The sequence below is a fragment of the Saccopteryx bilineata genome, chromosome 10 (genome assembly GCF_036850765.1).
Source record: "Saccopteryx bilineata isolate mSacBil1 chromosome 10, mSacBil1_pri_phased_curated, whole genome shotgun sequence".
In the NCBI taxonomy this organism is placed as follows: Eukaryota; Metazoa; Chordata; class Mammalia; order Chiroptera; family Emballonuridae; genus Saccopteryx; species Saccopteryx bilineata.
The window spans coordinates 62,691,809-62,718,097 of NC_089499.1; the positions used below are offsets into that span (position 1 = coordinate 62,691,809).

Here is a 26,289-nt window from a genome sequence, read left to right on the forward strand (position 1 = left end):
GTTCTGAAATTGGTGGCGCAGTGAATAGAACATCAGACTGGGACACGGAGGACCCAGGTTTGAAACCCTGAAATTGCCAGTTTGAGCACAGGTTTACCAGCTTGAGCATGGGGTCGCTGGCTTGAGCGTGGGATCACAGATATGACCCCATGGTCGCTGGCTTGAACCCAAGGTTGCTGGGTTGAACAAGGGGTCACTCACTCTGCTGTAGCCACCGCCCCCCCCGTTAAGGGGTATATGAGAAAGCAATCAATGAACTAAAGTGCCACAACGAAGAATCGATGCTTCTCTCTCTCCCTTCCTGTCTGTCCCTCCCTCTGACTCTTGTCTGTCAAAACACAAGTGCTTGCTTTTTTCTTCTATGTAGAAAAGCAGCATCACTAATAATATATATCCTAACATGAAATAGCACTTGAATTTTAACCTTAGCTATGAAATAAATGTGTGCATGCTTTTGGGAGGGGTGAAACAGTTCCTTTTATTAACAGCTCTTTGCTCTTGATCTGAGTTTAGAAATGTACAGTGCCAAAATGGTATTTTTTCAAATAAAACTAAATTTTTAAAAAAATTGATTTTTGCCTGACCTCTGGTGGCGCAGTGGATAAAGCGTCGACTTGGAACACTGAGTTCGCAGGTTCAAAACCCTGGGCTTGCCTGGTCAAGGCACATATGGGAGTTGACGATTCCTGCTCCTCCCCACTTTATCTCTCTATCTCTATCTCCTCTCTAAAATGAATAAGTAAACAAACAAACAAATTGGTTGATTTGAGAGACAGACCAACAGAAACACTGCTCTCATGTGCCCCGACTGGGGATGCAACCTTTGTGTATCAGGACAATGCTTTAACTAACTGAGTTATTTTACCAGGGAAAAACTAAATGTTTTAAAGTTGCTTCCCCATTCTGTTATATACACGATAACAACCTGTATTTTATTTCCAATTTAAACAATTAGTAAATTCACTGGGATCAGTATTGTTTACAGGATATAGAATATATAAATCAATTTTGCTAAATAAGAAAATCCATTTCAAACATCTTTAAGACTCAAAAAGGACACACAATTACATATTTTGTCATTTTATTAGGAATAATTCCAAATGAGTTATGAAGAAAACTTATTCATTTGAGTTTGATGAGTTTTCCAAAAACTCTCAATGAAGATATGTTCACCAATAAACAATAAAACATCAGCAGAACTATCATATACTGGGCAAAGAGTCAGGCTGATACCAAAAGCAACATGCAACATAAAAAAGATACAATATAAAGAAAGACAATCTGCTGGGTATTAAAAATCATCTCAATATAAACTCTTTGCTACCAGCACAGAACTAATTAGCTATCAAATCCAAACAACACCAAGGTAAGCTTGGCTGATGGAAGCCAGGAGTCAATAATGGGGAAAAATAATACATTCCTCAGTGCAAGAGATCTCAATAGTGTTTTTGAAACATTTCCCTGGCTGGTCCAAGCAGTATTAGAAGATCTTTTTGGCAAGGGAGAAAAATAAATACAAATGGAATGCTACTTTATTTATTTTTTTTTTAATTAGCAGACTGTCCCAGAAATGATAAAGGTACCAGTAAAGTAGCAAGGGGATTTTGTTGTGGGCTCAAAAAACATTCAACGGATTTATTTAAAGGTATCACAATAGCTAAATCCAGGCATTTAGGCTTAAGGGAAGTAAAATTAAGAGAGGACACTTTTTTCCCAAGTTAAGGAGAATTTCTTTAAAACCAAGCATATTGCTAAAGTGCAACATTATACTTGGTAAACAATAATTGGCAACAAAATAAGTTTAAATGCTGTATTATTCAGCCCAAACCAGTCCCAGATACTGTTTAATAACCAAGATGCAAACTAATTTTGTTGTAACAAGCCTAGCCCAATTATATCAAACATGTCCTTGGTTAGATATCCAGTTTCATTTAACGTTTCGAAAGCTCATTTGACAGCCAGTCAAGTCCCTCGTACAGACCAGTTCCTTGTGTAGCACAAGTGGCTTGAACATACCACTATAAAGAAAGAACAAGAAAATACTTGATTAACATAAGCCTATGTATAACAGTGTTTAAAATTTCTTAATCAGAAAATTATTTCCCCTCAATTGCTCAGTGATATTATTTAGTTGTTACCTACCATACACATATAGGAGAAAAGGAAACAAAAAATATATAAAACCATAGGAATAAGTGAATAAATACATTAAAGTATTACATCTCAAATGATTAATTTTTTATTTAACAATCTCAGTGACTGTATACAGATTGGGAGTTTTCTCATAATTCTTGCTTCCCAAAAAAACTCCTCTCACATATAAAGCTACTCCTACCCATACATTAAGTTTAACCAAGTATCTACTACTTAATCTGTAAAGAACATTCATAAGATTAGTAACTGATACATTACCTACCTGGTCTTTAAAATCCTCCTGTTTCCTTATTTAAAAAATTTTTCAGATTATAGGAGGCAAAATTTTGAAAGATTGGGGGCTTTTATTTTAGAGACAAGCTTTTCAGTGAATTTCACTATCTTTAGTCTTACGCATTACCAAAAAGTTCTTTTAAAATGATAATGGATTTTATCTCCAGTAACGTATGTACTGTTATAAAAATTACAAACACAAAAAGACCTAGAAAGCAATTTAATTCCCTATAAGGGATATTTTATTTTTATTCATTTATTGACCAGTTTTATTTTGCCTTACAATTAAGATCTTGAGAAAGGCATGAATTCATATCTTCATAGCATGGAAAACCTGCATCATTTGCAATTTATTTTATTCAAATCAGCCTAGAATATCTCAAACAGTCTTTACAGTTACTGCCACAGCACAGTATTTCCATTGTTGACAAGCTAATAAAAAGCTATTGTAGCCTGACAAGACAGTGCTGAGCAGATAGAGCATCGGGCTGGGATGCAGAGAACCCAGGTTCAAGACCCCGAGGTCGCCAGCTTGAGCGCGGGCTCATCTGGTTTGAGCAGAGCTCACCAGCTTGGACCCAAGGTCGCTGGCTCGAGCAAGGGGTTACTCGGTCTGCTGAAGGCCCGCGGTCAAGGCACCATATGAAAAAGCAATAAATGAACAACTAAGGTGTCGCAACGCACAACAAAAAATTAATGATTGAGCCCTGGCCGGTTGGCTCAGTGGTAGAGCATCGGCCTGGCGTGCAGGAGTCCTGGGTTCGATTCCCGGCCAGGGCACACAGGAGAAGCACCCATCTGCTTCTCCACCCCTCCCCCTCTCTTTCCTCTCTGTCTCTCTCTTCCCCTCCCGCAGCCAAGGCTCCACTGGAGCAGAGTTGGCCCGGGCGCTGAGGGTGGCTCTGTGGCCTCTGCCTCAGGCGCTAGAATGGCTCTGGTTGCACAGAGCAACACCCCAGATGGGCAGAGCATCGCTCCCTGGTGGGCATGCCGGGTGGATCCCCGTCAGGTTGCATGCTGGAGTCTGTCTGACTGCCTCCCCATTTCCAACTTCAGAAAAATACCAAAAAAAAAATTTTTAATTAATGATTGATGCTTCTCATCTCTCCATTCCTGTCTGTCTGTCCCTGTCTAATCCCCTCTCTCTCTGTCTTTGTTTAAAAAAAAAATTAGCTATTGTAAAGTACAAGGCACTCTAATAGTTCACGACACCATCTTTACACATAAAACCATATGTTGTGGCCTAGTCTGCAATGGCGTAGTGGAAAAAGCATCAATCTGGAATGCTGAGGTCACTGTTTCAAAACCCTGGGCTTGCCCAGTCCAGGCACATAAAACAAGCAACCAATGAACAACTAAAATGAAGCAGCTATGAGTTAATACTTCTTGCTCCACCCTCCTCTCCTTCTCCTCTCTCTGTAAAGTCAATAAATAAAACCTTAAAAATATGTATATGTTGTTTGCCAATATTTAAATCACTGATACAAACTTAGAGAGCAAACATTTTGTGTAATTTTAAATTCAACACTTACTTAGTATCATAATTATAGGTCCCACAACTTTTTGACATTACTATGATAACAGTACAAAACAGTATTATCTAAAATATGGCTACTAGCCATAAATATGGTGGCGCAGTGGATAGAGCATTGGACTGGGACGCAGAGAACCCAGGTTCAAAACCCCAACGTTGCCGGCTTGAGCACAGCTCACCAGCTCAAACCTAAGGTCCGCTGGCTTGACTATGAACAACTAAGGTACCACAATGAAGAACTTAATGCTTCTCATCTCTTTCTCTTCCTGCCTGTCTGTCCCTATCAGTCTCTTTCTCTCTGTCTCTGTCACAAAAACTAAACTAAAATAAAATATGGCTGCTAAAAACCAAATTACAAATTATTTGCTGCAGAGGTATTTAAGAGATTTAAAATTAAAGATATCAATAATCTTTAAATATTGCAATTCTCACATAGTAGTTTCCACATGCTTATCAGTACTAAAATTTTTGAGGATAAAGTTAAATAAAATCAAATCAAATAAAGATATTTAAATTTTAGGATCATTAACAGATAATTATTAAAAGCAAAAAATAAAAAAGGAGACGATATCAGGATACTTTAAAGCAACACTGAGCACATTTATAAAGGTATGAAATAAAACCTGAAAAGGCTCGTGTTTATATAAGCAAAAATGTACTACTGCAAATAGTGTGTTCATCATCTATCCAAAGGAGACAATTATTTAAGAAATTTAACTAAATACTAGCTAAAACAATTATCCTAATAATTCTAATAGTCAAGAGGTTAATATGAACCAAATACTTACTGTTCTGTTACGAAGAGATTGAAGACCTAATTTATCTGTCATTTCACTGATAGCCATAGCATTCGGCAAATCCTGTTTGTTTGCAAAAAGCAGCAACACTGCATCCTGCAACTCATCTTCCTCAAGCTGAAAATAAAAGCTAAGACATTAACAACTATAAAACAGGAATCCAATTATTTTAACAAACTAGGTAAAACTTTCCTATACATACTATTTATTAAATATAAAACCAATTTTTCGGCCCTGGCCGGTTGGCTCAGCGGTAGAGCGTCGGCCTAGCGTGTGGAGGACCCGGGTTCGATTCCCGGCCAGGGCACATAGGAGAAGCGCCCATTTGCTTCTCCACCCCTCCGCCGCGCCTTCCTCTCTGTCTCTCTCTTCCCCTCCCGCAGCCAAGGCTCCATTGGAGCAAAGATGGCCCGGGCGCTGGGGATGGCTCTGTGGCCTCTGCCCCAGGCGCTAGAGTGGCTCTGGTCGCAACATGGCGACACCCAGGATGGGCAGAGCATCGCCCCCTGGTGGGCGTGCCGGGTGGATCCCGGTCGGGCGCATGCGGGAGTCTGTCTGACTGTCTCTCCCTGTTTCCAGCTTCAGAAAAATGCAAAAAAAAAAAAACAAAAAAAAACAAAACAATTTTTCTACATAAAGTTATGGTACTCCTAACAACTTAAATGTCTTCTTCAGGTTTTAAATTTTAAGCAAATAATTGTCCTTAAATAAAGCAAAATTTGTTAAGCCAATCATTCTATACTCCATTAAGGTAAATCGTTCATTCAGCCTTCACAATCATCCACTGAGGGTCGGGACCAGCAGGGAAAAGAAACACATCTGGCAATAAATATTTATGACAGAACCTTATGGTAATTAGTAGTAAAAGTATTTAAATAAAGATTTTTTTTGGACTTTTATCCTTTCTAGACAACAGTAGGACAACAATACAATGATTAGGGTAATAACAGTATCATGAAAAATATAAGAACACTAGGAAGAGTAGAAAGCCAGTAGAAATGAGGTACTGATACATGATACAATATGGATGAACCTTGAAAACTTATGCTCAGTGAAAAGTAACAAGAAGTTTAAAAGTAACAAAAGACCGCATACTGCATGACTCCAATTATATGAATGCTCTGAACAAGCATATGTATACTGACAGAAAGTAGATTAGTGGATGTCAGGGATATGGGTGTAGGGTGAACAGGGAAAATAATAGGGAATACTAAGAGCACTACAATTTCTTTAGAAATAAAAATGTTCTCAAATTAGACTGGTAATAGCTGTAACATTTTGTAATCTAAAAACCACTAACTTGTACATTTTAAGAGTGAAGTTTGGCCTGACCAGGCAGTGGCGCAGTGGACAGAGCATCAAACTGGGATGCAGAGGACCCAGGTTCAAGACCCCGAGGTCACCAGTATGAGCACAGGCTCATCTGGTTTGAGCAAAAGCTCACCAGCTTGGACCCAAGGTTGCTGGCTTGAGCAAGGGGTTACTCGGTCTGCTGAAGGCCCATGGTCAAGGCACATATAAGAGAGCAATCAATGAACAGCTATGGTGTAGCAACAAAAAACTAATGATTGATGCTTCTCATCTCTTTCCATTCCTGTCTGTCCCTATCTATCGCTCTGACTCTGTCTCTGTAAAAAAAAAAAAAAAAAAAAAAAAAAGAGTGAAGTTTGTGATATAAAACTTTTACCTCAAAGCTGTTTACAAAAAGATTAGAATGGGTAATATTTAACTCACTAGGCAAAATAACCTTCAGTTAGTTACACATACGGTTTTATACAATGCTTTTACGAACTGCATTCCAGTTTTAACAATGAATGAGAACTAATATTTCATTTCAGTAAATATTTTATGGGTACAATTTGAAACTATGACAATTTTCAACAACCCCCGCCCCAGGCTTTTTAGCAATATGACCATATGACATTAATCCAATACACTGCAAGGCCAAAATGTCACTGTCAACCAAAAACCTACTACCTTCCAGTAGAATTATCATGGTTACTATTACAAAACATTTCAAAGTGTACATTATAGAATACGGGGAAAAACTGACCATGGACCTTAGGAACAAGAGATTTGAACCAGGATCCCTACATCACAGAAGTTTCAAAACTACAGATTTTTTTTTTTTTTTTTTTTGTATTTTTCTGAAGTTGGAAACAGGGAGGCAGTCAGACAGACTCCCGCATGCACCCGACCGGGATCCACCCGGCACACCCACCAGGGGGCGATGCTCTGCCCATTTGGGGCGTTGCTCTGTTGCAACCAGAGCCATTCTAGTGCCTGAGGCAGAGGCCATGGAGCCATCCTCAGCGCCTGGGCCATCTTTTGCTCCAATGGAGCCTCGGCTGCAGGAGGGGAAGAGAGAGACAGAGAGGAAGGAGAGGGGGTGGGGTGGAGCAGATGGGCGTTCTCCTGTGTGCTCTGGCCAGGAATCGAACCCAGGACTCCTGCACGCCAGGCCGACGCTCTACAACTGAGCAAACCAGCCAGGGTTAAAACTACAGATTTTATATCTATAAGACTGGACCAATATAGACATCCTCAACCAGAGATGTGCATCAAAATCACTGATGGAGCCTTCTAAAAACAAGCTGAGCTTTCCTCCTAAATTACTTGAAGTAGCCAGTCTTTTGTATGTTTCTTAAAAAACTCTAGAGGAGATTTTATTTGCGTTCTTAAGAACCTAAGCTATAGTTCTTCTCAAGGTTCTTTTTAGATCTAAAAAGTTTCAATTTGTATAATCCGATTACAGTTAAAGCATGCCAACCACTAACACCACTACTGTCATAAGAAAAATATATCCTGGAAATGATACATTTTTAAAATTCTTACCATTTTCTGCAGCTCTGCAGCTCCTTCCTGAATTCTTTCACGGTCATTGCTATCTACCACAAAAATAAGACCCTGGGGAAAAATTGTTAAAATAAATTATGGCAGTGAAAATTAAAGGACACTCTAAATACGAAACAAAAGTATAGGCTGCAAATCCTTATTAAGAGGCGTTGGGCCTGACCAGGCGGTGGCACAGTGGATAGAACGTTGGACTGGGATGCGAAGGACCCAGGTTCTAGACCCCGAGGTCGCCAGCTTGAGCGCGGGCTAATCTGGTTTGAGCAAAGCTCAACAGCTTGGACTCAAGGTCGCTGGCTCAAGCAAGGGGTTACTCATTCTGCGGTAGCCCCCCCCCCCCGTCAAGGCACATATGAGAAAGCAATCAATGAACTAAGGTGTCGCAACGGAAAACTGAAGACTGATGCTTCTCATCTCCATTCCTATCTGTCCCTATCTATCCCTCTCTCCGACTTTCTGTCTGTTAAAAAAAAAAAAGAGGCACTGAGGAAAAAATGTCCCATTATTTAAAAAACAGAAAAAGAACAGGGTTCTTAAGTACTGAAAAAAAATTTTAGCACTATTTTTTTCCCCCAAAGTTAGAAGCAGGGAGGCAGTCAGACTCCTGCATGCGCCCAATGGGGATCCAAAGCAGCATGCCCACCAGGAAGCAATGCTCTGCTCATCTGGGGCATTGCTGTGTGGTGACTGGAGCCATTCTACTTCCTGAGGCGGAGGTAATGGAGCCATCCTCAGCACCCGGGCCAACTTTGCTCCCAATGGAGCCTTGGCTGCAGGAGGGGAAGAGAGAGACAGAGAGAAAGGAGAGGGGGAGGGGTAGAGAAGCAGATGGGCACTTCTGTGTGCCTTGACCGTGAATTTCAAACCTGAGACTTCCACACGCCAGGCCGATGCTCTACCACTAAGCCAACCAGCCAGGGCCTTAAGCACTATCTTTTATTTCATCATTTGAAATGTTATTTTATTTATTTATTTATTTTAATTTTTCTGAAGCTGGAAACGGGGAGGCAGTCAGACTCCCGCATGTGCCTGACTGGGATCCACCCGGCACGCACACCAGGGGGCGATGCTCTGCCCATCCGGGGCATCGCTCTGTCGCGACCAGAGCCACTCTAGCACCTGGGGCAGAGGCCAAGGAGCCATCCCCAGCACCCGGGCCATCTTTTGCTCCAATGGAGCCTCGGCTGCGGGAGGGGAAGAGAGAGAGAGGAAGGAGAGGGGGAAGGGTGGAGAAGCAGATGGGTGCTTCTCCTGTGTGCCCTGGCCAGGAATCGAACCCGGGACTTCTGCACGCCAGGCCGACGCTCTACCACTGAGCCAACCGGCCACAGCGAAATGTTACTTTAAATCAAAAGAAATCTTACTTTTTTTTTTTTTAAGAAAATCTTACTCTTAACCAACTGATCACTTTTCTCAACTGTGCTAAGGATAAATTTTAAACCATTCCACAACTTCCTTATGCCATTGCATGTTTAAGTGCAGGTAAGTTTAAGTAACAAAACGGCCACAAATGGGGACAAAAGGAAAAGAATAAGCCAAGGACTCATGAATTTATTTATTCAAAGGTGTGTATAAACTGTTAAAACAAAAAAAAAAAGGTGAAGAGGCACACTATAGTAGTTTTTATATGCTTCATCAGGAAAAATTAGTCTTGCTCCACAATGCTGCCTGACAATTAAGAGTACGGAAGTCTTAAGCAAAATGTAATAAAGAAAAATGCATGGCTGACTTCATCAAACAAGAAAGTCTTAAAGATAGTCACAAATATTAGAATTCTATACTACAAAAGAAGCAGAATTGGGAAGCAGTTAGTTGAATTAAGAGTTCTAAAAACTCTCAAATGGGAAAGTATAAAAAGTTTTTCAAATGATGTGAAGATTAATTTCATAGCTTTATTAAAATCTATTCCTACCTGACCTGTGGTGGTGCAGTGGATAAAGCATCAACCTGGAATGCTGAGGTCAGTGGTTTAAAACCCCAGGCTTGCTCAGTCAAGGCACATTAAAAAAAAAGGCAACTATTATAAGTTGATGCTTCCTTCTCCTCCCCCCCTTCTCTCTCTCCTTTCTGAAATAAATAAATAAAATCTTTAAAACAATACCACCAACTTTATACATCTTTTAAAAATTAAATGTAGCCTGACCTGTGGTGGCACAGTGGATAAAGCATCAACCTAGAATGTGAAGTCACCGGTTCAAAACCCTGGGTTTGCCCGGTCAAGGTACATATGGGAATTGATGTTTCCTGATCCTCCAACCCTTCTCTCTCTCTCCTTCTCTCTTTCCTCTCTCTAAAATTTAAAAAATAAATGTAAAGAGAAAAAGGAGATGGAAGTTGGGGGTGGGGGAAAGGGGAGAAAATAGGGATGGAAAGAGACTATTGTGGCACGGGCGTCACAATGCAGGGGGTTGAGTGTGTTAAACTGAGGGGGACACTTGAAAACATGTCAACACAATAAATTAAAGATCAATAAAAATAAAAAATAAAATGCTTGGGAAAAAAATGGTAGATGGGGGAAAAGTGCCCTCATGAAGTTGGTAAGATCAACAAGAAAGTAAATAAAGAACAGGCAATCCTCTGGAAAGACAGGTCTTGGCCTCTAGGGGAGGTAGATCAAGACAGATAAGAATAGAAGTGAAAAGTAGCTAGTGCTAAAGACAAGCTGTTGTCCTGCTTATCTATATTTCCCTCCATGCATTTATCATTATACTGCTTAATAAACTATTGAAGAATTTAAGTTTTTACATAAAAAATAATCAAATGTAATTATAGAGATATAAAAACATCCAGCACCCTGCTTGGCTTATAACAGGCATTTAGTTAACATTATGTCCTCCTCCTTTTCCTCCTATTCCCAAAGCTATTCCTTTTTAGATTCTACCCCTCTAGAAGAGTTAATGCCTCTAAATGGGATCTAATTTTTTCTGAACAACCCATTTTTATTGTTTTAAAATGTAAGTAATGTTATCAGTCCCAAAGCAATATTATTTTGAGGGTGAATTACTTTAGGTATGAATTCTAAGTTATTCACTGTCTTGGACAGCCCAGAATCTGGAGTGTAGAAAAGCATGAGTTCTAAAAGATAAGCCTGGCTAATCTAAAAAAAAGATTAAATGGAAAATATTTACTTAATTATTTAGAACAAAATAATTAGAATTACCTAGTGAGAGAAGAGGAATCTAGTACAATAAACACTGTATCCGACTGTTAACACAAATTAGAAGTGTAGTTAAATGGCATAATTACTTTCTTTGAAATTTTATAGCTAGAAGTCAGGAATGCATGAAATCCCTAAGACGTACTCGAACTTCTGATTTAAGGAGATCAAGAGGCCAGGAATGGGTTTAATCTCAAAGCAGTTTGCCTGGTAGGAGCATCATCCCAGAGCACAGAAGTTGCTGGGTTCAATTACCTGGTTGCGGTACATACAGGAGCAGCTTGATGTTCCTGTTCCTGTCTCTCTTGCTCCCAGCCTCTCTCAGAAAGATCTCAAGGTAAATTAAAAAGGATTCTAAACAAATCTAGGGGTAAGACCAGGTTACCTTTGATTGAGGAGTATAAAAGGCTTCGGATTAACAAAGTTTTACTTCACACCTAATTTTACTTCAAAAGCATGTTCCCTAAATGAAATACTTCTTTTATTTTTTTTCCCTTTTCTACCTCCCCCCCCATCATTTACTTTAAAATAATCCAAAAGTGAGAGGAGTATTAATTAAACAATTTTGGCCATATCCTAATAATGGATTATATGGGAGTTTATTATGCTATTCTTTCTCATTTGGAGTATATTTGAAAATTTCCAAAACAAAGTTTTCAAAGCATGTGATTCATATCAAAATATCTTCTCTAACCACAGCTATGCTAATGAACAGAAACATTCTAATTTTTAAATTAAAAAAAAAAAAAAAAGAGCCACTTACTTAACATAATATATTATTTAAACCTGGTTGTTTCAGCCAGTCACCTAGGGCAGTGTTTTTCAACCTCTGGTCCCTTGATGTCGTATGAAGATTAGAGACCCAATGATCTTTGTCAAATTCACTTTTGCTCAGGGTGATTTCTGAATTAATGGTTGCTGAAATAATACTATTTTCATCAGTCCCCAAGTGTAAAAAGGTTGAAAACCACAAATCTAAAGTATGCACTGCCACCTGGTGGCAATATACCTCACTTGTATGCAATATTACAGGAGTTGAACCAAGAATGACATCTGCAAATCTTAAAACGTATGAACTGCTTCTTAACATCACACATTACTCTGGATGCTGCACTTGATCTTAGCTAAAAGGCCAAGAAGCGAACATCACAGATTACTCTGCAAAACACAACAGAGTTGGAAGCAGGTTAAACAGAAATGCAGAACAAGAACCAGCTCTCCAGTATTACATAAGTCATTCCAAGCTTCAGTTTCCTTAAATGTAAGAGTAAGCCTAGAGCAGTGCCTCTCAAGAGAAACCAATTTTGTACCAGGAGGATATATTGCAGTATGTGGAGAAATTTTGGGTTGTTGCAACTGGGTTGGGGGAAAGGAGGGTGTTACTACTGGCACCTAATGGGTAGAAACAAGGAATGCTGCTAAACATCCAATAATGCAAAGGACAGCCCTCCCTTCACCTAACAACAGAATTATTCAGCCTGAAATGTCAGCAATAATGCTGCTGAAAACTCTGTACCAGAGCCTTGTTCCTCAAAGTAAGATTCCAAAACAGCAGCAACAGCACCACCACCTTAGAGCTTGCTAGAAATCTCAGGCCTTATTCAGCCAAGCCCTAGTGAATTGATGTGTATTTTAACAAACACCCAGGTAATTAATAGGCCCATCAAAGTTAAGAAGCACTACTAGTTCAATGCCTAGTTTATATTCCCAGAGATTCTGATTCAAGTGGTCTGGAGTTATGATCATGGATTTGGAATTTTGAAAGCTCCCCAAGTGATTCTAGTGTACAACCAAACTAAGAACTGCTCTAATGTCTCTCCCATGCTAGTATTATATACACTATGTAATAATATAAAAATGTCTTATAAATCAACAGAGCAGATCTACCTTTAGTTTTTGTAATGTATTGTAATAAAGTAAACATTAACTGAAATTAAGAACTACATTCATTAAAAACTATAATGGCAAAGTTATACAGACCTTTTTTTTTAATTTTTATTAATTTTAATTTATTGTGTTGACATAGAGTCAAGTGTCCCACTGAATATAACTCCCTCACCCTCCCCAGATCTATTTTCTAAACTGAGAATGAAACCAACAGTACTGAAGAGATATCTAATTCAATCTTGAGAACCACCCCCTACTTAAAAATATTACAATGAAACCTACGTAACTCTTCCAACCTCAGTAATTTAGCCATAAAATGCTTGAGAGTCTACTGAAGAATATGAAGTAATGATAAGAATGCCAAGTCATATAGTAAACACCCAACAGCCAGTTAAAGAGTAGATACTAACCGCCAGCTAAACAGTAGATATTAACATAAACTTCATGTAACATAAACATTACATAAAGTTTACATAAACAGTAGATAAAAACTTTAGAGCATGAGATCTATAAAGAAAGGTTATCACTAAGAGACATTGATAAGAGTGTGGTGGTTACGGGGGGGGGGGGGGGGGGGGGGGGGGGGGGGGGGGGGGGGGGGAGGGGGGAATGGGAGAGGGATAGGGGGTGGGAGGGGCACAAAGAAAACAAGATAGAAGGTGACAGAGGACAATCTGACTTTGGGTGGTGGGTATGCAACATAATTGAACGACAAGATAACCTGGACTTGTTATCTTTGAATATATGTATCCTGATTTATTGATGTCACCCCATTAAAAAAATAAAATTATAAAAAAAAAAAAAAATTTATACTCAATTTGCTCACAAATAATTCTCATTATGTATTTTTTTCAGAAAAATAAATAATTTTAACAACTAAAAAAAAAAAAAAAAAAAAAAAAAGGTTATCAAAAATGTATAAGCCCTAGCCAGTTAGTTCAATCAGAGCATCATCTGAAAACAAGATTGCAGGTTTAATCCGTGGTCAGGACACATTCGGGAAGCAACCAATGAATGCACAACTAAATGGAACAACAAATGAATGCTTCTCTATTTTTCCCTCCCTCTCTGCCCCCCCTTCCTATCTCTCTAAAATCAATTAAATTTTTTTAAATGTATAGTATTCCTTACCTGGGTATTCTGGAAGTAATGCCTCCAGAGAGGCCTTATTTTATCTTGACCACCAACATCCCATACTGTGAAACAAATGTTCTTATATTCTACTGTTTCCACATTAAAACCTACAAAAGAAGAAGAAGAAAAATGACTGTTGTGCCAAAAAGTCATTAAGAAAATAAACTTCTTTATTATGGAATTATCTCAGAACTGTTTTAAAGTCCCTCTAGATAATCAACAAAGTTAAAAACCTAGGAGTTATAGGCCCTGGCAGGTTGGCTCAGCAGTAGAGCGTCAGCCTGGCATGTGGAAGTCCTGGGTTCGATCCTGGCCAAGCACACAAGAGAAGCACCCATCTGCTTCTCTACCCTTCCCCCTCTCCTTCCTCTCTGTCTCTCTCTTCCCCTCCTGCAGCCAAGGCTCCATTGGAGCAAAGTTGGCCCGGGCGCTGAGGACAGCCCCATGGCCTCTGCCTCAGGCGCTGGAATGGCTCAGGCAAAGGAGGAAGGACCCAGATGGGCAGAGCATCGCCCCCTGGTGGGCATGCTGGGTGGATCCCAGTCAGGTGCATGCAGGAGTCTGTCTGACTGCCTCCCCACTTCTAACTTTGGAAAAATACAAAACAAACAAACAAACAAAACCTAGGAGTTATTGAATGCTCATCATTATACATTTGTCTAAACCCACAAAATATACACCAAAATTGAACCCTAAGGTAAACCATGAACTCTGGGTGATTGTGATGTGAAAAGGTAGGTCTATCAATTTTAACAAACATACCACTCTAGTGAGTGATATTGACAATAGGGAAAGGTAGAGGATAATCAGGGAGACCTCCCAATTTTTCTGTGAAGCTAAAACTACTCTTAAAAATATAAAGTCTTTAAAAACAAGGCAGTTTCAAAATTAAACTATATTCTATTTCACTTTATAATAATTACCTGTAAACTTTCTTACCAATGGTAGGAATGGTGGTGACTATCTCCCCTAACTTCAGTTTATACAGAATGGTCGTCTTGCCAGCAGCATCCAATCCAACTAGAAAAAGACACCACAGATTATATATCTAAATCAAAAGCACAGACTAAAATTATTTTATAAAAACTACACAGTTTGAAAGTTAACATTGACTGGTCAAAGCACAAATGAGTTAAAAATAAAATTACCTCAACCCTGGCCAGTTGGCTCAGCGATAGATCGTCGGGCCGGCATGTGGAAATCCCAGGTTCGATTCCCGGTCAGGGCACACAGGAGAAGTGCCCATCTGCTTCTCCACCCCTCCCTCTCTCCTTCCTCTCTGTCTCTCTCTTCCCCTCCCACAGCCAGAGCTCCTGGAGCAAAGTTGGCCCGGGCACTGAGGACGGTTCCATGGCCTCCGCCTCAGGTGCTAGAATGGCTCCGGCCACAACAGAGCAACGCCCCAGATGGGCACAGTATTGCCCCCCTGGTGGGCATGCTGGGTGGATCCCGTTGGGCACATGGGGGAGTCTATCTGACTGACTCGCCACTTGTAAACTTCGTAAAAATACAAAAAATAAATAAATAAAAATATCTCATTTCTGATTTCCAAAGACAACATTTCCTACAGAAAGTGTTGCCTTTTCATTTTTCTTTCTAGACCTAATGAGATAGTATATAGTAGTGAAAAACTGAGGGTAGTATCTGGCTGACTCAGGATTTTATCTCTGGATTTGCTTTGTCACAAACTAGTCAAGTGCCTTTAAACAAGTTACTTTAGAAAATTAAAATAAGGGACTGGATCAGATAACATATGATCTCTTCTAACTCAAGTCTATATTAATCCTATGATCTACAACCATTTTTAAAAACATAAATTAGAAGTTGAACCAGAGAACACATAAGAACAAGAGACTAAAGAATTAACTTTAAGCCTGACCAGGTAGTGGTACAGTGGATAGTCGACCTGGGATGCTGAGGACCCATGTTCGAAACCCCAAGGTCTCCAGCTTGAGCATGGGATCAGAGACATAACCCCATGGTCACTGGCTTGAGCAAGGGGTCACTGGTTCAGCTGGAGCCCCCTGGTCAAGGCACAAATGAAAAACAATCAATGAACAACTAAAGAGAAGCAACTACAAGTTGATGCTTCTCATCTCTCCCTTCCTGTCTTTCTGCACGTTTGTCCCTCTCTCTAAATAAATAAATAAATAAATAAATAAATAAATATTATATTAGTAAAGTCAATACTATGCCTAAGTCTCCTCAAATGATAAAGGAATATGAGGCCACTCCTACTTCCATTCATTTTCAACATCAAATATGCAGAAATAAGAACAAAAGGCTGGTTAATCTGAATTATACAAATGGCCATATTCTACTCATCTCCAATATATGTCTAACTTCTTAAAAATGTTTCCTTTAAGGCATATACAAGTATAGAAGAATGTGCTTGTTTCTGGTGTAGAGAAAATCAAATGCTTATTTTAAGTATGAATCTCTCAAAACTTGCATATTCTATGTTGTTTGCTAAAACCTTCATAAATGAAGGTCAATATACAATAACCTTATTGAATGTACCATTGTTGCCACCTGGATTTTCACTACCACAGATTCTGAAATTCAATTGCAAACTGACTTAAGCAAGGATGCATTTTAAGTATTTAAATCAAAGCAAAACATGGCACACAAAACCAATGCTATTAAAGAAAACCAGTAATTGCCTACCAGGCGGTGGCGCAGTGGATAGAGCGTTGGACTGGGATGCGGAGGACCCAGGTTCATGACCCCAAAGTCGCCAGCTTGAGCATGGGCTCATCTGGTTTGAGCAAAGCTCACCAGCTTGAACCCAAGGTCGCTGGCTCAAGCAAAGGGTTATTCGGTCTGCTGTAGCCCCACGGTCAAGAAACATACATGAAAGCAATCAATGAACAACTGAGGTGTTGCAACAAAAAAACTAATAATTGATGCTTCTCATCTCTCTCTGTTCCTGTCTATCCCTCTCTCTGTCTCTAAAACAACAACAACAAAAAAAAAAAAACCAGAAATCATCTCTTAGCTTGCACAAGAATGTGAATTAGGTAAGTTTAATTTTTATCAGTTATTGCAAAACAGAACTAAAGGCTATAGGCAATTCAGCCTCCTTCTACATACCCTTTCTGTTCTGTTCCCTATAAAGGGTAGATTTAAGATCTCTCTGGAAACTCGGGGGTCTTATACTTTCTTATTCCTGTGTCCTCTAATCAAACTTTGTTCCCTATTTTTTTTTTTTTATTGTTATTTTTTTTTTCTGAAGCTGGAAACGGGGAGAGACAGTCAGACTCCCACATGCGCCCAACCGGGATCCACCCGGCACGCCCACCAGGGGCGATGCTCTGCCGTGACCAGAGCCACTCTAGCACCTGGGGCAGAGGCCAAGGAGCCATCCCCAGCGCCCAGGCCATCTTTGCTCCAATGGAGCCTTGGCTGCGGGAGGGGAAGAGAGAGAGAGAGAGGAAGGGGGGGGTGGAGAAGCAAATGGGCGCTTCTCCTGTGTGCCCTGGCCGGGAATCGAACCCGGGTCCCCCGCACGCCAGGCCGACGCTCTACCGCTGAGCCAACCGGCCATGTTCCCTATTTCTTCATACTGAGATTCAGGTTTAGTCTTTCCAAAATACTATGACACACTTACTAGACTGAGAGTAGCCTTTTCTAAGCCCTTAGGATTGGACAAAGGAAATGCCAACTGTTATAGAAAATGTTTTTTGTGTATGGAGCATTACCAAAAAGATCAGAAAACATAACCCTAAAAATAACACCAAGAAACAAAAATAGCAACCTTAAAGTTTGGCACCTTCAGAAAAAGGGAGTAACAACCTGACCAGGCGGTGCGCAGTGGATAGAGCGTTGGACTGGGACGCGGAGAACCCAGGTTCGAAACCCTGAGGTCGCTAGCTTGAGCGCAGGCTCATCCGGCTTGATCACGGGTTCACCAGCTTGAGCTTGGGGTCACAAACACGACCCCATGGTCACTGGCTTGAGCAAGGGGTCCCTTGCTCTGCTGTAGCCGCTCCTCCATCAAGGCACATATGAGAAAGCAATCAATGAACAAGCAATCAATGAACTAAGATGCCACAACGAAGAATTGATGCTTCTCATCTCTCTCCCTTCCTGTCTGTCTGTCCCTATCTGTCCCTCTGTCTCTCACTGTCAAATAAAAGAAAAAGAAAATGGGAGTAACATAAGAGTTTTTTTTTTCATTGTTCTCCTGAGAACTTGAGTCCTCCTCAGGTAATTCTGATCAAGTTGTTGTTTTTTTTTAAATTTTTTTTGTGTGTGTATTTATTCATTTTTAGAGAGGAGAGAGACAGAGAGAGAGAAGGGGGGAGGAGCTGGAAGCATCAACTCCCATATGTGCCTTGACCAGGCAAGCTCAGGGTTTCAAACCGGCAACCTCAGCATTTCCAGGTCGATGCTTTATCCACTGCGCCACCACAGGTCAGGCCTGATCAAGTTTTTAAATAAAGCAAAATCTCTCTTTAAATCCAAATATGATTAAGCCCAAGTCAGAACTATAATTGAGATGTCAATAAGAATAATACTTGAGGTTGAGCGTGGCTCACCAGCTTGAGAACAGGGTCACTGGCTTCAGCGTGGAATCAAAGACATGACCCCATTGTCACTGGCTGAAACACCTCTGGTCAAGGTACATATGAGAACGTAATCAATGAACAAGTGAGGTGCCACAACTATGAGGTGATGCTTCTCATCTATCTCTCTCTTCCTGTCTGTCCCTCTCTCCATCTCTCTCTTGCTGAAAAAAAAGGGGGGTAAGGAATAACACTTGAGGCCCAGGCCAGCTGGCTTAGTGGACAGAGCGTCAGCCCGGGGTATGGATATCCAGAGTTTGATTCCTAGTCAGGAATCCCACACAGGAGAAGTGACCATCTGCTTCTCTGCTCCTCCCTCCCCCCTTTTCTCTCTCTCTTCCCCTCTCTTGCAGCCAGTGGCTCAACTGGTTCCGGCATTGGCCCTAGGCACTGAGGATAGCTTGGCTGACCAGAGCATCAGGCCCAGACAGGGGTTGCCGGGTGGATCCCATTCGGGGCACATGTGAGAGTCTGTCTCATTATCTCCCCTCCTCTCACTTAAAAAAAGAAAAAAACACTTGATTTAGTTTTAGAACTGTGAAATGACAGTCCTCATTGGGGTCCAAATGTATCTCATATCACCACTTAAAAACAATGTATCTCCAAAAATGCTAACAAGGATTGGAAGAAAACCAGGACAAATTATGATTATACAACTATTTTAGTTATGGTAACATAATTTTTCTTTCTTTATTATTATTATTATTGAAGGGGAAGAAACAGACTCCTGTATGCACACTAACCCAGATCCACCAGGCAACCCCCATCTGGGGTAGGTGCTCTGCCCATCTGGGGCCACGCTAGGAATCGAGCTACTATTTTATAGTGCCTGAGACAAGGCCATGGAGCCAACCTCTCTGCCTGGGGCGAATTTTGCTCAAACCATTTGAGTTTTGGCTGTGAGAGGGGAAGAGAGAGAGAGAGGAGAGAGAGAAGAAAAGGGAAGAGGGGAGAAGCAGATGGTCACTTGTCCTCTGTGCCCTGACTAGAAATCGAACTCAGGACTTCTAGGTGCAGGGTGATGCTCTACCACTGAGCCAATTGCCCAGGGCCTATATAATTGTTTTTTAATAAAAGTTTTATACCTGCTTGTATGCATAACTAATTAATGCATAATAATAATATCCTACTGCCATATTGTTAGTTTTGTAACAATAAAAACATACTTTCATTTAAAAAAAAAAAAAAGGCCTGATTTGTGGTGGTGCAGTGGATAAAGCATTGATCTGAATGCTGAGGTAGCCAGCTCCAAACCCTGGGCTTACCTGGTCAAGGCCCATATGGGACTTGATGCTTCCTGCTCCTCCTCCCCCTTCTCTCTCTCTCTCTCTAAAATGAATAAAATCTAAAATAAATGAATGAATGAATGAATGAATGAATGAATGAATGAATGAATGAACAAATTCCGATCCTGGCTGGATAGCTCACACTTGGTTAGAGCAATTCACCAGGTTGCACTGGATCCCCAGTCACAGCACATACGGCACAACTAGTGGTACAGCGAGTTGATTCTTCTCTCTCTCCCTCTCTCTCTCACATCAATGGAAAAATTTTTTGTTTTTTGGTTTTTTTTTCTTCTTTCTGAAGCTGGAAACGGGGAGAGACAGTCAGACAGACTCCCGCATGCGCCCCATGGGGATCCACCCGGCACGCCCACCAGGGGGCGATGCTCTGCCCCTACGGGCTCCACCTCGACCAGAGCCACCCCAGCGCCTGGGGCAAAGGCCAAGGAGCCATCCCCAGCGCCCGGGCCATCCCTGCTCCAATGGAGCCCTGGCTGCAGGAGGGGAAGAGAGAGACAGAGAGGAAGGAGGGGGGTGGGGGTGGAGAAGCAAATGGGTGCCTCTCCTATGTGCCCTGGCCAGGAATGGAACCCGGGTCCCCCGCACGCCAGGCCAATGCTCCACCGCTGAGCCAACCGGCCAGGGTCAGAAAAATTTTTTAACATCAACCAATGAATGCATAAATAAGCAGAACAAAATTGGTTTCTCTCTGTTAAAAAAACCACAAATTTCCCAAATGGTAATTTCCTTTATTAAAATGTTATTTATACTGGTTACAGCTCCTGATACAGCTGTCAGAAAGATGACTGCTTAAGAGCCTTGATTTTCTATATCTATTTTTAAAATACACATATATAACTATAGACTATATAATATATGTATCTATATTTTAAAAGGGAGTTTACAAAAAATGCAACCCTAAGGTTTTTTAAGCATCCACAAGTTATTTTTAAAATAAAAAGTTTAAGATTATATTTCAATGACTTACAGCCACACAGACTTTAAAATCATGAAGATATCTTTTGAGTTGCACCCAAATGATAGTGCTAAATACAGTGTGTCCTGTCCGTCAAGTCATGGTGCACTTTTGACCGGTCACAGGAAAGCAACAAAAGAGGATAGAAATGTGAAATTTGCACCAAATATCAATAAAAGGAAAACTCTCCTAGTTTCATACCTATTCAGTGCAGTTCGATGTGGGCTCACGCACAGATTTTTTAGGGCTCCTTAGGTAGCTATCCCGTATAGCCTCTACAGACTCGTCACTGACTGATGGCCTACCAGAACGGGGTTTCTCCACCAAACTGCCGGTTTCCTTCAACTGCTTATCCCACCGAGTAATGTTATTCCTATGTGGTGGTGCTTCATAGGAATATCGGTGACGGGCCGATATTCACATTGCACTTTGGTCACAGATTCGAATTTAGTGAGCCACAGAACACACTGAACTTTTCTCTGTACCGTCCACATCTGGACTGGCATAGCCGTGGGCTGCTCCACTGTATACACAGTGTTACATCATCATCTGCGCATGCGCACATGCTTCCACATCATCCTACAGAAACTGGGAGGGCTTTCCTTTTATTTGGTGCAGATTTCACATTTCTATCATCTTTTGTTGCTTTCCTGTGACCAGTCAAAAGTGCACCATGACTTTAACGGACACACTGTATATGCAAACCAAAAGTTTAAAAGGTATCTCTATTGTTAAGATCTAAGATGCGGCCCTGGCCGGTTGGCTCAGCAGTAGAGCGTCAGCCTAGCGTGCGGAGGACCCGGGTTCGATTCCCGGCCAGGGCACAAGGAGAAGCGCCCATTTGCTGCTCCACCCCTCCGCCGCACCTTCCTCTCTGTCTCTCTCCTCCCCTCCTGCAGCCAAGGCTCCATTGGAGCAAAGATGGCCCGGGCGCTGGGGATGGCTCTGTGGCCTCTGCCCCAGGCGCTAGAGTGGCTCTGGTCGCAACATGGCATCGCCCCTGGTGGGCGTGCCAGGTGGATCCTGGTCAGGCGCATGCGGGAGTCTGTCTGACTGTCTCTCCCTGTTTCCAGCTTCAGAAAAATGCAAAAAAAAAAAAGGATTTAAGATGCACACATTATTGCATACCATCACTTAAAATTCATTGTAAAGGTCTTTACTTAAAAAACATGTTGGTTTAACGATTCTGTGCTACTTTAGTCATTTCTTAAGTTTGTATTTCCTTAACACTGCAATATTTAGAATGAGACTTCTCCACAAGATGAAAAGCTATAACCAATTTTCAACTAGTCTAGATAAGACTCTAATCTGTACAGTCCAGTTATGTCCTCCCTCAGTATCACCCACATAAACAGCTCACTGTACTGAAAGATACACTGGAACTACTTGTTTTCCTTAACTGGACCTACACTTCAACTAAAATGTTAACAGCAGCAAAACTACCCCCCAAAATCTTTGCCAAGCATTAAAAAGTACATCTAACAAACTATGACAGCAGGAAATACTTATATTTTAAGTTAAGTTAGATTCCAATTATCTCAGCTTGGAGGAAAAATATGCAGAAAGGAAAAGGACTGGGAAGAAAAAAAGTATATTTTCAGGTACACAAAATTTCAGTTTTTTTTTTCACTTTTTCCCTTTATCTTTCAAATTTTCTACAAGGAAGTTTGAAATACAACTTCATAATAATTTAAAATTGTTTACTGTATTCCAACCACACCACTAGGTGATTCCATTTTTATAACTAATCCCCACAATAACCCTCAATTTTATAGATGCAGCATCTGAAGTTCAGAGTGTCCCCAGAATTACAGGAGCAATAGAGAAGAGATATTCAAACCCTACTTGTAGCAAAATTAAATCCCTCATACTGGTGGGAATGTAAAAAGACATAGCTGCTTTTGAAAACAATTTGTCAGTTCCTCAAAATGTTGAACATAGTTAACATATAACCCCCACCAATTCTACTCCGAGGTATATATTTACCCAAGAGAATTAAAAACATATGCCCACACAAAAACTTACTCAAAAATGTATGCAGCAGTATTACTCATAATAGCCAAAAAGTAGAAACCACCATTATTTCCATCAACTGATGAATGGGTAAACAAAACGTAGTATATATATGCAATGGAATTATTGTTCAGCCATAAAAAGGAATGAAGTACGGCCTGACCTGTGGTGGCGCAGTGGATAAAGTGTCGACCTGGAAATGCTAAGGTTGCCGGTTCAAAACCCTACGCCAAGGTTATGGATTACATTCCCAGATCAGGGCACACACAAGAATCAACAATAAATGCACAAATAAGTGAAACAACAAATTAATGTTTCTCTCCCCCCCACCTAAAAATCAATAAAAATATCTTAAAACTACAATTAATAGATTTCTGTCAATCTCTATTTTTAAGTTATTTTAAATCTGATTGTTATATTTAATTAGTTTACTAGAAGCAGTAACTGCAAACACCTTTTAAAATTACTTGAATTTTTCGAAGAGTGAGTGTAGGGATAAAATTTAAAACTTCACAGTGATTTGGCAAACCAGACTCAGTAGCTAACTGCTATCTTTTTAATTCTAATGATTAAATAGGGGCAGACATTGTAAGAGTTTTATTATTTATGCTGTCACTCATACAGCTGGACAAAAATTTCTAAGAAATATCAAACTTCCAAATTAGATCTTTCTCTATCCATCATATAGTTATACCTCATTTGATGAGTTACCATTAATAGTTGTCTTTGTGACAGAAGTGTTTTTCATCAAGGAAAACTGATTATCTTGAAATTATAATGCAAACTAAGAATAGCAAACTTGAGTAATAAAACATTTAACATAAAATGAATTCCAAATCATGACTTCTATTCCCGGGACAAATGCACAAAGTATTTTTCCTCTTCCATTTTCCTATACAAGAAGAAATGTTCCCCCAACATAGTAAAAACAGTAAAGTACTTATAGTATAATTCTACCTTTCTTCTCCCTCTAAACCAGGGGTCGGGAACCTATGGCTCGTGAGCCAGATGTGGCTGCATCTGGCTTGCAGACAAATCTTTAATAAAAAATAATGTTAAAAATATAAAACATTCTCATGTATTACAATCCATTCATTTCCTACCGCTCATGTTCATGGTTGCAGGTGGCTGGAGCCAATCACAGCTGTCCTCCAGGACAACACCAAATTTTTATCGGATAATGTGTAATGTGTACACGGGTCGTTGTATGGCTCTCACAGAATTACATTTTAAAACATGTGGCATTCATGGCTCTCTCAGCCAGAAAGGTTCCCGACTCCTGCTCTAAACTTTTAGTCATCACAAAGACTAAGAAAATAAAAAACAGCAATTCATTTCCAGTAATCATCAGTAAAAGGACCAACCATACTACATTTCCAGGAACACAAGAACATACTCATTAATCTCTTTAAGGAACAGGCAGAACATTTATCACAGTCCAAAGTCCTCCTATTGACTTCAGATACTGTCTTACACTGCCATTTTTCACTGACTTTTTAAAAAAACTTTTCATCTAATCATTTTAGAGGGGGGGAGGGGGGGGGAGAGAGAGAGAGAGAGAGAGAGAGAGGGGAGGGGGAGCAGGAAGCATCAACCCCCACAAGTGGCTTGACCAGGCAAGCCCAGGGCCTCGAACCGGCCACCTCAGCGCTCCAGGTCAACACTACTCCATCCACTGCACCACCACAGGTCAGGCCCACTGACTTTTAAAGCCTAAAAAATATGCTTGCTCTCCTAAAACTCAACTTCAGAAGTGATATCTGAGAAACTCTTTTTAAAACAGAGAAAGTATATACCTTTGTGAATGATTCAATAACCTTTATGAATTGTAAAGAAGTCAGAATCACAGGAAAATTAAAAAGGGATCAAACGTGTTTACCCTTTATCTTAATACACCTTGAAAGAGTATTACTGAACCTTGCTTTGGAAAACTTTCAATGGTAGGCCTCAAAAAGCAAACGCTTACCCCTTCCACTCTCTATAAAACAAACTAGTGAGGCCCTGGCCAGGTAGCTCAGTTCCTTAGGCTGTGGTCCCAAAACGTCAAGGTTAGGGGGCCTAAACCCCCACCTAAAGGTACATAAAAATCATTGAATGCATAATTAAGTGGAACAACAAATCAATGTCTCTCCACCCCTCTTCTCCCTCTAAAATAAGTAAGCAAGTTAATGAACTATCAAGTTCGAAATTTAAACTTAAGAGGGGCACCTTTAGCATTATGTATTAGGGTCCATGGAGCTTATCTATGATGCAGACACTACTCACAGTACCAGAGGGGAGGGGTTGCTTACATCTCCCAAGTGACCAGCCCCTTCTCACTCAGCAGATCGAAAAATAACTCTGAAAGCATTAAGTTTTTTAAAAGCCTATTTTACAAAAGAATTAAAAGAAATTCTTTTACACTTATTAAGACTGCCCTAAAATTAAGCATCATGATGTTGTTACTAAGAATGTTATCCGCTTAAAAAAAAATTACTTTCTACAAGTTTTTTTAGTAAGCCTAGCCAGTTGGGCTACTAAAACTACCAATAAAAAACTAGTACGAAAACCAAAGACAGTGAACCAAGTATAGTTTCTGAGACTGGCCAAAAAATACATTCATGAAAAACTCAGTTTTCAGGGTGACTAACAAGAAAAAGAAAAAATGTGAAGCGGAACCCAGCGCGACACAAAGTTGAGCGAAGTGAGTGCTGAGGACTCCGGACTCTTCTGAAATCTTGGGTGCTCCTTTGCCACCACACTGGGCCTGGACACTTCCTCCCGGACCGCTCGCTCACATTCCAGTGGAGTGTGCAGTGTGTGTACACGGGGCGGAAAGAGGGAGGCGGAAGGCTGGAGTCGCTCTGCCTCCCTCTGGGCCGCTGCCCACACCCGGGGAAGAGGGAAGGCAGGTCGTACTCTCAGAAGGGGCCTCGCCAGTGTCTTCCCGGCTCTGCCCGATCTGAGTTCGCTTCCCCCACATCTCCGCCCAATCTTGTTGGACTTTTAATAAGATCAAAGAAAGAAAGCCAAACGCAGAAGGAGGAAACCTTGCCCACGCCACTACAGGGCCTCTTGGACAGGTCTGAGATGACCGCCCACCATTCACTCCATTGTTACCCTTAAGAGTTCCTCCCGACCCCTAACCGCCGCCCCTCCCCCATCAGGGCGGACTGAGGCAAAAACAGGCCCCGAGACCGCGGCAAGAGTAGAGACCCGGCCTTCCCCGACCCCCACTGCGACTGGAACTCAGGTCTCCTTCGTTCACTCACCCATCAAAATGCGCATCTGCTTCTTTCCAAAGAGGCGGGAGAAGAGGGAGGAGATGGTGAGGCCCATGGTGGTAGCAGCACTTGCGATGGGCAGAAGGGGTTTGGAGCGTCCCCCGGCTTACTCCTTTCACGCTCCCGGCAAAATGAGGGAGAAGGAAGAGAAGCTGAAGAAGGAAGAGGGCGGCCTGGACGGCTCACTAGCCGGCGCGACGGACGAAGCTCCGGGACACGACTTAACGGGGCGCGGACCTGCTCAACGACTGGCGCGACAGCTCCGACTCTAGTGTTTTAAGGTTTTTGATGTGCCACGTCACGCGGCAACCGCGGCGACTCCGGCAGCGGCCCGGCCCCTCCAACGCGGACAGAATCGCGTCACCGCCGGCCCATCCCCCTGCACTTCCGGTGCTTC

The 26,289-nt window shown here is 41.2% G+C and overlaps 1 protein-coding gene across 1 annotated transcript; it reads right to left on the reverse strand.

Annotated features, from left to right (window-relative positions):
• Positions 1-1,064: 1,064 nt before the first annotated feature.
• Positions 1,065-26,289, reverse strand: ARF4 (ADP ribosylation factor 4). The gene is made up of 6 exons (XM_066245124.1): positions 25,881-26,289; positions 14,729-14,809; positions 13,787-13,896; positions 7,594-7,665; positions 4,750-4,875; positions 1,065-2,018 (listed from the first exon to the last, which is right to left on the reverse strand). The coding sequence occupies exons 1-6, from the start codon at positions 25,945-25,947 to the stop codon at positions 1,932-1,934; spliced, it is 543 nt and encodes a 180-aa protein (XP_066101221.1). The 5' UTR covers positions 25,948-26,289; the 3' UTR covers positions 1,065-1,931.

What these genes read in the sequence shown, in the direction of transcription:
- ARF4 (XM_066245124.1), bottom strand. Translation starts at nt 25,947, where the DNA reads ATGGGCCTCACCATCTCCTCCCTCTTCTCCCGCCTCTTTGGAAAGAAG. An exon ending in GCAGATGCGCATTTTGATGG is followed by an intron (nt 14,810 to 25,880) that starts GTGAGTGAACGA and finishes GTCTTTTTCTAG; the next exon opens with TTGGATTGGATGCTGCTGGC. An exon ending in CTGCAGAGCTGCAGAAAATG is followed by an intron (nt 4,876 to 7,593) that starts GTAAGAATTTTA and finishes TTTTATTTTCAG; the next exon opens with CTTGAGGAAGATGAGTTGCA.